The sequence below is a fragment of the Mixophyes fleayi genome, chromosome 1 (assembly GCF_038048845.1).
Source record: "Mixophyes fleayi isolate aMixFle1 chromosome 1, aMixFle1.hap1, whole genome shotgun sequence".
NCBI lineage: Eukaryota > Metazoa > Chordata > Amphibia > Anura > Limnodynastidae > Mixophyes > Mixophyes fleayi.
Window position 1 is genome coordinate 47250965 of NC_134402.1, and position 13891 is coordinate 47264855.

At 39.3% G+C, this 13891-nt stretch overlaps 1 protein-coding gene across 5 annotated transcripts in view; it reads right to left on the reverse strand.

Annotated features, from left to right (window-relative positions):
* Positions 1 to 9739: 9739 nt before the first annotated feature.
* The window catches only part of KCNIP4 (potassium voltage-gated channel interacting protein 4), a 511112-nt gene continuing 506960 nt past the window's right edge, over positions 9740 to 13891 (reverse strand). For all 5 annotated transcript variants that reach the window (XM_075194728.1, XM_075194727.1, XM_075194726.1 and 2 more), the window contains 3 exons: positions 13083 to 13187; positions 11421 to 11483; positions 9740 to 10346 (listed from right to left, as the gene is read on the reverse strand). In XM_075194728.1, the coding sequence (XP_075050829.1) occupies positions 10299 to 10346; positions 11421 to 11483; positions 13083 to 13187 (216 nt within the window). In that variant the 3' untranslated portion in view covers positions 9740 to 10298. The remainder of the gene's footprint in view (positions 10347 to 11420; positions 11484 to 13082; positions 13188 to 13891) is intronic.

Consider the following 13891-nt stretch of genomic DNA (forward strand, 5'->3'; position numbering starts at 1 on the left):
TTTAGTAGTATCCTGATGGCATCCGATTCCGGTCAAAAAGCTGATAACTGCGGTCTTTTGAGTTGGCGCTGACATAACTGGCCCCGCCCCGTGGCTAAATCAACCAATCTATACAGTACATTCTGCAAAACAAGACTAGCAAGCTGTCATTCATCTGTGTCTGCTGCTTTGAATCACCTACCTCCTAACATGACCACTTACTGCAGAGGGAGCTCGTGGATGAATTGTGTTGTGTGTAAGCACTTCAGTTATTTCATGCGTATTATACAGCCTTTGGCAAATAGTGACTTTATTTACTTGCTCGTTAAGTCTTTGCTGGGGAACAGTTTATTAGGAACACAAGAAGGGACATATTTATAATAACAGGACTTTTTATGCAGGTGACCCTCGGTGAACTGGCGGCTCTGTAAGGATGATCATAGCTATAATGATTGTTTTTCTGACAGACCTATAAGGACATGTGTTATGTGACTACTGGTATTGAATAGTGATTTCCAGTAGAGCTGGCATAGGCGTTCTTGACGTAAATGTGACCCTGAAAATTGCCTGTAATTTGAAGACAGGTCTATTAACTTGAGTGAAAATCGTATTTGTTTTTTTCGGTACATTTCAACTGAAACTGCATTATCCACATAAGAGTGATGCCAAGTGAGTGGTACCCACTGAAGTCTGAAGGAATTGTGATTCTCCTGTCACAGGAGAAGGCCTTATGTAGCAAGGTGTCTTGATTACAGAGCACCTATATAATGAACCATGTTGGATGTGTACTACAACAAGCACCTGGATGTTCTCCAGCGCATGTCACGGAGCGCACCTATTCTGCACTGTCCGGAGAGCCGCCACAAAGTACAAGCGCATCTAAGTGTGCGGAAAGGCACAAAAATCTGTACAGACCACTGTGCAAAAGTGTAAGTGTCACATCAAAGTACAACCTCCTCCTTTAGCACTTACCCATTTATCAAATTACACAATTCACTTTTTCTCCTAAACTTGTGTTTTGTTTAGTTTCATTATTGTTCCAATTAATCTTGAGAGTAAGGGAATATTAGGACTTTTTTTTTTTATTGTATTTGTCTCTCTCTTTTTTTCTTTTTTTTGTGTGAAACTTTTTATTACATTACTTGATGTGTGCCTAGGTATGCATTGCTTTGCCGAAGTGGAACTTAAAGGAATAGATCTCAAAATCTCATTAAAAGTATAGGAAGAGTCCCGAAGTCCATCACCTCTGAGCTGATACAAAATGCAAGTCCTTTAATATTGTGAAAATGGCCGTATGCCCAGTATCACATGTCAGTAATCTGACTGTAAAATATGATTTTAATGGGTCTACTCCCTACTGTGCAAGAAACATCCTCACTCTGCCCAACTGTTCTCCTCACCCTGTGCTAACATCTGCTGCTCTGCAAATGCCATTGTCTTGCTCTGAGTTAGTTTATTGTTGTCCTACATAGTAAAGCTCATTTGCAGAGGTGCATCACAAATGCAATATTATGAATATGTAACTATACAATTGTAAATGATCAGTTGTTATCACCACAGCATCTGTATGGGCATTTGCTGAGTGTGGACTAGGCACATGTCTCCACTGATGCTGGATATTCACTAATAGGCCACACAGCATATTTCTCCAAGCACATTGTCATTGCAATGGGATGCATTTAGACCTTTCCAGTTGCACTTTAACAGGAAAATGTATTTTTAGGTCCCATTTTCACCAAGTTAAAGAAAAATAACCAAATGGCGACACACAAGTGTAATAAAGATGTAATAAAACGGTGCCAATGTCCACTCCCTATCCTGGTTTATCTAAGCCATGAATGAGGCTGGAATTAGCAGCATTTTAGGAGAAAAATATAAATGTTGAAATGATTTGTAAGCATTTGAGCCTGGTCCTCCTGACTTGTAGGTCTTCACAATTGCACTGTGGAGTATGCTAGCTCTATTGTGAATAAAAGTTTAATTGATTAAATAGGTGTTCTAAAGTGGTATTAGGTTGGACTTCTAGTTGACATTTTTTTCGATTTACACCCTGTCCATTTTCAGGTGGATCTGCAACTTTCAAAAGTAGCGACATCCCCCTTTTGTGGGGGAACTTCCGATGATTGGAAAGTGGGTATGTGCTTGGCTGACAAATAGGTGTATTTATGCAAATTAAAAGGAAGTACACTTCTGCATTTTATTCTGGTTTGTGTAGTTTGCAAATGAAAAGAGTTTTCTATCATGATCCCCTGTTTGGGAGAGAGCATTAAGCTGGGTACACACCTCTGCATTCATACTTAAGATGCAATGTCTCTAACGATTTCACCAATGATTGGAAATCCCAATGCGCACGCTGATTCGTCTGTACACACCTATACAATTTGCCTTCAGATCTGTGCTCTTCATCTCTCGTAACCATCGGCTGAAAGACTGTGACTCTGCACACTCCATAGAGATCTACCTGCACTGCTGGTCGTAAGTGCACAAACTTCCACATTTACCTGACAACATTCCATCGTTAATTGTGATTTTTAGGAAGTTTAGAAACCAAATCAACAGATGTAATGTGTTCGGTATCATAAAACATGATGGTTGGGGCATACGCACTCGTGCAACATCTGGCCATATGGTCATGAATCGTGTGATGTGCAGGATAATTGCATAGGTGTGTAGCCAGCTTTATATTTAGTGTGCTCTTTATGTGCTCTGCTATCTCCCAGGTGAACTTCCTCAGGACTGCACAATAGGAAAGCTGTGCTTTATGATTACTTGAATCAGGAGGCATGTCAGCTTAATGAGCACGCACCTTTTATACCTTACACCTCCCCTGCACTGCAGTCTGCACCAAACTGACCTTGAAGTGAGCATAGCGCATAAGGGTTACGTACGTCTTTCCAACACTGAAAATGTAGGCAGGCTAAATGCCGACACTCGCTTGTCAAACAAAGCAACAATGCCGTCGGTGTGATTGGTGACATGCACAATGTCGCCAATCAAATTGCCAACATTAAAAGACCAATGCCGCCGGGTCCAGGGTATAGCCGCCGGTGCATAAAGGGTGCCTGTGGCATTGGTCTTTTAATGTCAGCAATGTGATTGATACATTGTGAATGTCACCAATCACACTGACGACATTGTCCACTTGTCACACAATGCAACTGTCGGCATTTAGGCTGACGACATTTACAGTGTCGGAAAGACGTACGCCACCGGTGCATAAAGGGTGCCTGAAAGGGATGATCCTTCCCAAACTGTCGCCATTGTTTATTTATTTATTTATTTTTCGCTAAATGCATAGTGCACAATGTAGTAAAGGAATAAAATGAATTACAGGACCTGGAGATAAGTTCTCTTTAAATTACCTGATACACTGAGGTAAAGCTGCAGATGGAAGCCGATCTATCTCGTGTTTTCCTCATTGCAACCCTTTCATTGTAAACTGTGCTTAAAAAGTGGTAAAAGCTCATTTCATTTTCGTACCTTACCTGGGACTGGAGCTACGCAGGGTCTGACAGCCCTGAACTGCACTGTACAAGCTCAGGGCCACATGCAGGGGGGGTTTCTGGGTCTCCAGAAACCCCTCCCCTCCGCTAAAGTGCCCCTACATAGCGGCATTGTACTATATAGCAGCCGCGGCGGTGCTGTATACAATACAGCACTGCTGTGGGCGCTTTTTTGACAGCGCCGTGGCTGCTATATAGTACAGTGCTGCCGAAATGCATGCGCAGCAGCTCTCTTTTTTTTTTTTTTTTGGGTGGGGGGAAACCCCCCCCTTAAAAATCCTGCGTGTGCCCCTGAAGCTGACTGTAGAAATGGCCACATTGAAGAGGTTAAATAGAAAATAGAACAGAAGTACTGTGTATTACCATGTTCATTATGTGAACCCCATAATCAGAATAAAGTCATCCCTCTTATGAAGGAGACACCCACAGCAAATTATCATCTGCACATGTTTGTTAGTGTGTGTGTGTGTGTATGTGTGTGTGTATATATGTATGTATGTATGTATGTATGTATGTGTGTGTATATATATATATATATATATATATATATATATATATATATTTATATAATGTATCTTTTCAGTATCTGTTAAGAGCACAGCTAAACCTAAAAAAAAGGTATTTTTGATGTATTTTAATAAAGGGTGACTATTGTACATGTTCTTGTTGTCAGAGCAACTGTTTGTCCAAGAATTAATTTCCCATCTCTCTGACCCGTAAATGTTTTTTTGCTTTTAGCTACTGTCATTTAATCATTGTCTATTATTCAATTTGATATTATTAATCTTTTACATTTGCTTAAATTAGAGAAGTCTGCTTAGTTTTGATTATATTTAGCATTGTGTTTTAGTGCTCCACTTAAGCATACAGCTGAATCACAATTTGCGAGGCAAATTAAAGTGTTTGTGTGATGGCGCCTCTCTCAGAGCAGTCTTAACGCACATGGGCACGCTGGGCAGTGGCCTAGGGGCCTCATAGGGTTCCCAACTTTGCAGTATAGTATTCTGGGAGATGTAGGTGGACTAATCACCTCAGTATCAGCTGTTATCTGTACATGTGATCTCGCTGTTGCGAATACATATCTTGACTTAACAAGAACTAATTGTACATAAACAAGACAAAATCAACACACATCATTTTTTTTAAGTGGAAAAGCTATAATAAAGTTCTTCTAATAGTTTTAACAGTCCATGTCAGTTGCCTTCCCTGCTACCTATTAAACGTAAATCATGAAAGAAATGGGACGGAGCACAATGAAGTTTGAAGGCTATGACGAGACAGCAGCTTTGCTGCTGTTTTCTTTGACTGTTCTGCCCCATTTGCCGTAAAAACGTGTTTAAATCTGCTGTTTCTCCCATCCTTCCAATTCCTCCCCCCACCTACAGATAGGGCCCTAGTACACTGCTTTCCCTGGGGGCATATAATCCCTTGGACATATCAATTTGCCAATTTCTAGTAACAGACTTTTGAAACGTGACACTTGCACACTGTAAATACTATGTTCACAGTGAGCGGAGCACTAAGTGATCTAAGAGGGGACTCATCGTTCCCTATATTAAATAGACACTGGGCTAGATTTACTAACCTGCAGGTTTGAAAAAGTGGGGATGTTGCCAATAGCAACCAATCAGATTCTAGCTTTCATTTATTTAGTACCTTCTACAAAATGACAGCTAGACTCTGATTGGTTGCTATAGGCAACATCCCCACTTTTTCAAAACCCGCAGCTTAGTAAATCTAGCCCTCTGTATGCAAGCTACGAAACTGGTGTTGGACCATGAGTACAGTACAAGGAGAGTGTATGAGGCAGCTGCTTCAGCAGCACAACGTAGCGAATGAATTACAAAACCGTTCTTGCTGTTCAATCTAAATAACAAATCTGGTACGTACTATAAGTAACACTAAAACAACTCTCTCTTTTGATTTATGTAAGGGATGAGGGTGGGGCCAATTGAATTACTGCCCAGGCCACTCATGAGTGCTACATATGCTGGAACAGAAGGCCACCAAATTACCAAATATGTGGTTACACTTCACTGAAAATACACAGGGCTTGTTTGGGCCTCTTTAATAAGATGGTACAGTATGCACCCAGAGCAGCAAATGTCATTCTGGATATAATTTTCTAGGTTGGAAAATGCCAAGCTAGCATATTATTGGTTACTATGGGTTACATTACTAGTGTCCATTGCACCATGCAATTCAATAAATGTCATAAGCTAAAAATTTGTATTAATCAAATTACTATAAGAATGAACAAATTAAAGTTCATTCTTACTTAATTTTACACAATAATTTTGGAGAAAAAAAAATGATACCTATATACTGTACTGCCTACTTTCAGCGAAGATTCAGATCATTAGAGTTCAGTATATATCACACATGTATACATGGACTATTAATACGTGTTAGTGATTCTTTGTGTTTAGCTCCACTTTCAGTGCTAGCAGTTATTCCTTTGATTCTTTAGTACAGCTATTCTGTATGCAAAAGGCATCAACCACAGTTCTACATTCTAATATATTCAGCCCCTTTTGTCATTTCAGTTGCAATGAGCTAATGTTCTAGATTTTAGGATATAATAAATATTTTCAATTCCTTAACTGTCATCTTGCTGTCACCATTACCATTTCAAAGGTACAGTGATCTAATAAGAGAAATTACTGGAGTCGTGAAAATACTGTTCTGATCGGATGCTAGTGCCAATATCAATCATATCGTGAGACACATGTAGGAAAAGGATTTCCACCGTCCTAATTTATTTATTAACCCCACGTCCACACTTCTTGCACGAGTGCTTCTATAGAGGAAAAGAAATGGCATCTTGTCGACATGCTCCGATGGTGAGGTTGTAGGGTTTAGACCAGGCCTGTCCAACCTGCGGCCCTCCAGATGTTGTGAAACTACAAGTCCCAGCATGCCCTTCCAGCTATCAACAGGTTGTCTACTGGCAAAGCATTCTGGGGATTGTAGTTTCACAACATCTGGAGGGCCGCAGGTTGGACAAGCCTGGTTTAGACCTTCAACAGAATAATAGTGTGCAGAAAGGGGAGAAGGGTGGAAAACTCCTTTAACTTTCATAGTTAATGCAAACATCTAGTCAGCCAATCATGTGGCAGCAACTGACTCCATATAAGTGTGCAGATGTGGACAAGAGGTTCATTTGTTGTTCAGACCTAACACAAGAATGGGGAAGAAATTTGATCTATGTGACTTTGAAGGTGGACTGATTGTTTGTACCAGACAAGGTGATTTGAGTATCTCAGAAACTACTGATCTCCTGGGATTTTCATCTACAATGGTATCTCGAGTTTACAGAGAATAGTGCAAAAAACAACCATTGAGTGGCAGTTCTGTGGCTAACATGTCTAATGAGAGAGGTCAGAGGAGAATGGCCACCTTCTTCAAGCTGATAGGAAGGCGACAGTAACACAAATAACCATACATTACAACTGTGGTTGCACCTTGAAGTGAATGATGAACAGCAGCAGAGGACCACACCGTGTTACACTCCTGTCACCTAAGAATAGGAAATTGAGGCTACAGTGAGCACTCATTAAAACTGGACAGTTGAAGATTGCAAAATGTCACCTGGTCTGACAAATCTCCATTTCTGCCAATTTGCATAAACATCGTGAATCCATGGACCCAACCAACTTTGTGCCAAGGGTGCAGGATCATGCTGGTGGGGGGATGTTTTCTAGGCACATATTAGGCCCTTTAATACCAGTTGGGCATCGGTTAAATGGCACAGCCTACCTGAGTATTGTTGGTGACCATGTGCATCCCTTTATGGCCACAGTCTACCCATCTCCTAATAGATATTTCCAACAGGATGATCAAGTTGGTTCCATGAACAAAAATGAGTTCTGTGTACGCCAAAAGCCTCCACAGTCACCAGGGGGTAAATGTATCAAGCTGCGGGTTTGAAAAGGGGAGATGTTGCCTATAGCATCCAATCAGATTCTAGTTATCATTTATTTAGTACCTTCTACACAATGATAGCTAGAATCTGATTGGTTGCTATAGGCAACATCTCCCCTTTTCAAACCCACCGGAAACTGGCAGCTTAATACATTTACCCCCTGATCTCCATTCAATAGCGATGTGGTAGAATAGGAGATTCACAGTATGAATGTGCAGCTGCAGCAACTGCGTGATGCTATTGTATAAATATGGACCAGAATCTATAAGGAATGTTTCCAGCACCTTGTTGAGGACATGCAATAAACAATTCATCCATCATCATCATCATCATCAGCTATTTATATAGCGCCACTAATTCTGCAGCGCTGTACAGAGAACTCACTCACATCAGTCCCTGCCCCATTGGAGCTCACAGTCTAAATTCCCTAACAGACACACACACAGACAGACAGACAAAGGGATACAGACTAGGGTCAATTTGATAGCAGCCAAATAACCTACCAGTATGTTTTTGGAATGTGGGAGGAAACTGGAACACCCAGAGGAAACCCACGCAAACACAGGGAGAACATACAAACTCAACACAGATAAGGCCATGGTTGGGGATTTAACTCAGTGCTGTGAGGCAGAAGTGCTAACCACTAGGCCACTGTGCTGCCCACATGTTGATTCATAGTACCAAATAAGGAGCGGATCTTATGTATTTAGGTACTAAGAAAGATTTACAGTTAAACTGAATCCTATATCACTGTTACTGAGAGTACCGTCACTCTAGTGCTGGTTTTGTTACATGTGCTTAGTGCAATTTAGAGCAAGTCTAACCTCTTGACTCCAGCAGTCTCCAAACCAGTGACATGTCATGAGTTCAGCAAGTGTAATGATCATCTATTGACCCAGCAGTTTGCTGGAACTCTCCTTGAAAAAACTCTGAGGTTTCAGCATTTGTAACTACATGGTTGAGTTTTGCTGTTCAGTATATTTTAGCCAAGAAAAAGTGAACAATGGAGCCCAGCGCCTCCACTGTTTTTGAAAATTGTGGAAAACAACCCAGGTTAAACTACATGTTCCAAGATTATTGTATTATAGAGATCACCCTTCATAGCAGACAGTAGAACAGAGGTTGTCAGTGGTGAAACAAGACTTTATCAGCCCACGGGGTAATGTAAAACTGATCAATAACTAAGTCTCAAGTAGGAATATAGGATATAAACAGGCCCCACATACTTTTTTTCCTGTAACAACTACCAATTTTTTATCACTTGTAATAACTGTGTAACATTTAGAGAAACAGGTCATAGGACACTAGTTCTATCATATACAGTATATTAAAAGGAAATATGAATGATCTGTGTGAGTGCAATTGTGTGCTCCCCACTCCAGCCAGATACACCATGCTGCTTCGGAGTTTCTCTAGTCCCCTCTAGATAATCATGATTAGTAGTGTAATGAGGCAATGGAGAGTCCATCACCTTCAATAATGTGTGGTCCATTCAACAACAATGCATGATCTATATTTAGTGCATGCCACCCTGTGGGAATCTGATTTCTGGCCTGTCTTACATTCAGATGGTGGGTGAATACAATTTGAACTCAGGATATAATGGTTACCCAAAACAGGGGACCCTGATGTATGCTAGAAAGCAGTGGAATGGGTAAAGACAGACACGTCCATAGCGGCTACTGGAATAAAATAAATTGTTGGAGTATACAACTTGCAGACTGGAAGTGTTTTAAGACAACTTGGGGGTATATTTACTAAACTGCGGATTTGAAAAAGTGGAGATGTTGCTTATAGCAACCAATCAGATTCCAGCTATCATTTATTTAGTACATTCTACAAAATGACAGCTAAAATCTGATTGGTTGCTATAGCCAACATCTCCACTTTTTCCAACCCGCAGTTTAGTAAATCTACCCCTTGGTCAATCAACTATATTTCCCCTTCCTCTCTCTTATATTCATTAATGTTTCATGACTCTTTTTACCCACCAATTGACAGCATTAAAGGACATGAATATACTTCTCTTAAGTTGAATATAGTATATTACATACTATAACATACCTTAGCAACCAATCAGGTTTTAATGGCCATTTTTCTAGTACAATTTGGAAATGAACAAAACAGGCAAACATCAGGTTGGTTGCTATGGGTGAAACAGCCTTTAACCTCTGCACCAATTTTGAAAAATACCCTCATTGCAGAATACACTGTCCAGTAGAGGCTGTATCCATCCAGCAACATGATTCTCAGGAGAAACATTCCCAATATTCTGCTAGTTACAGGGAGTGAGTATTTCTGATGAAGGAAAAAGCAAAGGTAGACAACTCCCTTTAAATGTCAAATATTTTATAGGGTAGTTGTTGGGTATACATTGATTATAACCGTAAATTAGAGGTTTTTCTCAAGTAACCTTATATCTTATAAATGAAACTATAATTCTCAAGAAAGGCGTCAGATCATAATTTACAGATCAATAACAGCTTGAGTGACAGTGTGCTGGAGCCTCTTAAAGGTAGAAGCAATAAAATCATTGTCATGGATAGAGACTTATATATTCTTTTCATAACCAAAATAAATGTAATCTACCGATTCATATTAAATAAATTAGCATGACAAGTATCAACAATATTAAACTGCTCTTCAAACCAAGAGGAGAGCAATGTGAAACAATACCTATCAAATGTTAACCATATGAAGCATGAAAATAAGCTTGAAACGCTACGTCATGAATCCTGATTTTTGGAAGGCATCATAAAAAAGCTACTTTGCATAATATATGACTTAGTATAAAGCTGAACAGTCTATTCATGGTAAGATGGAAATTGCAGCTTCAAATTATTGTCAAAAATAGAATAAAACGTCCGTTCTTTGTAGCTCGCGAATATGAGCTATATCACATTCTCAAACAGCTGCATCGAGCACATGATATTTTCATCCTGTAACGAGAGACAGCAGAAAGTAAGCTCTAATGTAGACAATCAAGTAAAACGTGTTCTACTGTGGAATAGTTGTTAGCATTGCTGTGTCAGCACTTGGGGTCATGTGATCAATAACAACCAATGCCCTTGCTGTGTGAATTTTATGGAACCCCTTTCAAAGAAGAGATGAGAGAAATTTTCAAATATGTTCTGCAGAAAATTTGTCTCAGTCCACATTTGGATGCAACTTTTTGCACATTTTTTGGCTACAAGTGTTCTCGATCCTATCCCAATCACACTACACAGCAGAATGTATTGACAGGCATCATATCAGCTCTATTAATAGACTTTACATTCCATGAAATGTGAATTTAGAAATATGAATTATTTTTAATTTATTTTATATTATTATTTGAATTATTTTATATTTATAAATATAGTTCCAGCATAGTCCACTGCACATTACAAATGGAAACAAGCACAGCAATAAAACAAGACTGGGTATAAGCAAGCAGATAAATAGGTTAGAGGTTCCTGCTCACAAGCTTACAATCTAAATACAGTGCAGAACGACATTCCTCTGAATGGTAAATCAAAAGTGGAACTCAGATGTTATCACCAGAAAGTCACACCTGTGAAACGTTACACAGAAAAACTGGATGTTTGTGAAATTCTGCCCCAACTTTACTCATCTCTGTTTTTAAGGTGCCAATGCTCTACAGGTGAAACATATTGGGCATGAGTCATTAAGGAATGTAAAGCAAACAAAAAGAGTAACTTTGCACCTTGGCAAAACCATGTTGCATTGGAGGGGGAGGTAAATTTAGAACATGGGGACAAATTTATAATTGGGATAGGGCATGTCCTAGATCAAGTTTACATTTCAGTGTAAAAATGAAGCTATTAAGTATTTGTGTGCTACATGAGAAAACAGCCAGTATTCAACGTATGTGCAAAATAATAACCTAATTTGCACCCCTTGCATTGTAATATGGTTTGTTCAAGCGAAAATTGTACTCCTTTTTTACCTTACTTTCCTTAATGAATCAGGCCCATTAAGTGTACTCCCATGAATAAGAGAACTATACATACTTTTTGGCAGCTTTCTATGAATTCCTCTATAGTCACCACTCCGTCTTTATTTATATCCATTTTCTGCAAAATAAACACAGGCTGTGAAAAAGCATTGTGAATAATATTAAGATAATGCTATAAAAATACAATGCAACATTTAGTAAAAAGATTCATTATACTAATAGTCCAAATTATAGCCCTTACTATTTAAACTCTAGCTACTCCAACTCTGAATATTTTCTAGCTTCATAGTCCTAATAGCAAATGACAATCAGTTAATTTCCGAACATCAGTGTTTAACCAGTCTTACACTATCTTCCTAACATCAGTGGGTAAATAGCCTTGCACTGCTTTCCTAACACCAGTTGATAACATACCTTACACTATTTTCCTGACACCAGTGGGTAACCAGCTTAATACTATTTTCTGAACACCATTGGATAACCAGCCTTACACTATTTTCCTAACACCAGTGGGTAACCAGCCTTACACTATTTTCTGAACACCATTGGATAACCAGCCTTACACTATTTTCCTAACACCAATGGATAACTAGTCTTACACTATTTTCTTAACACAAGTGAATAACCAGCCTTACACTATCTTTCTAACACCATTGGGTAACCAGCCTTACACTATTTTCTGAACACCATTGAATAACCAGCCTTACACTATTTTCCTAACACCATTGGATAACCAGCCTTACACTATTTTCCTAACACCAATGGATAACTAGTCTTGCACTATTTTCTTAACACAAGTGAATAACCAGCCTTACACTATCTTTCTAACAGTAGTGTGTAACCAGCCTTGCACTGCTTTCCTAACACCAGTGGATAACTAGTCTTACACTCTTTTCCTACCAGTTACCAGTGGTTAACCAGTCTTACACTATTTTCCTAACACCAGTCGATAACTAGCCTTACACTATTTTCCTAACACCAGTGGATAACCAGTCTTACACTATTTTCTTACCAGTTACCAGTAGTAACCAGCCTTACAATGCTGCAAAAACTTTGTCTAATAATTTCTAGTTTTCCAATTCAGATCATTCTCTCTTAATAAAACAATGCAGGAATTCTGAGATTGACAAATTCATATTAGTAATATAAAATATATTATATAAGGCTACTATAAGATATCCAATTAGCTGCAAAATTTACTTTTGACATTACCCTTAAAACCTAATTATATTTTCTAAATAGTTGTTTCAAAACTGAATTTCCTACCCCCTTATCAGCATGGTGGATACACCCAGTGCCTGCCTTGTCTGCTCCACGAGGACGCCTTATGAAATCGCCAACGTAATTATGTATCCAATGCCAGGCTGGAGGCTACTGGCCCTGGACCTTTGTCATGTAATATTAAGTAAATGCTCTGCCAATCAGGTCCTTCTTTATGGAGCTCCGATATTATTGTGGGTCACTCAGACATACAGCAGAGGGTATTTCAGGGGAGGTATCCTCACAATCCAGTTAAAGGGGTAAGAAATTAAAACTACTTTTTACAAAGTGGACTTAGTATTACAAAAATTGTTACTAGTTTGTATCAACAATAAAATAAAAATGTGTGTGTTACAAAGAGTAATCTCCTATGTACAGTGCTCATTACATATAATACATAATAGTATGTTTATACATTGTTTTACCTATAGTGGTAATTTGTAAGATGAATTCTTACCTGGAAGAAGTTTTCCACGTGTTGTTTTGGTGTATCTTCCCTAACAACAGGGTATGTACATTTACCCATCATGTCGTAAATCGCCTTCATGATGTCAAGCATCTCCTGTTAACACACAGTGTGATGATATACATTTTATTTTGCCAGATGTATATAACAGTGTATATAATAGTCAATAGTGTGAGGCCAGAGCTGTCCTGGTGGTTGGATAGATTTCTTTCTAAGTCTCCCACTTATACATTCTGAGGGGTTCCATAGAATGCCATGGAAAGGGGATTGTGCTACCTATTCTTATTGGGCTATTTCTTCTCCAATGCTCATCCGGGTCTTGCCACGGTTATCATGAATCCTACGTAGCTCAACCTGTGCAAATGTCCTTAACACGTCTCTCAGAACATACTGGGGGTCAACTGGTTTACGACTGCTAAAATATGTATGTGATTCATTGTGCCAAATTCTGGTACCTGCTTCTGGCTGTAATGCTGGTGGCTTTGCACGTGGAGATAGATTTGCAGGTGCAGATTTTGGCTACAAAATAGGAGTAATGGCATTTTATGTGCTAGACGAAGACATAAAATGAGCAAAAGGAGAGATAACTGGGCAAACTTGGGGGGGTTTCATAGGCAAACCGAGGGGGAGTTTTCTAGTGTCTGGAAACCCCCTCCCAACATGGGGCACTGTATGCTTGAGGTGGCTTGCTCCGTGTATATGATTGGGATAGGAATTGCCTGTGTATATGATGTAGATAGGAAGAGTTGGAGAGCAGCCAAGCATTGTCTAAAATTATAGTCACGCCCCCATGTATACTG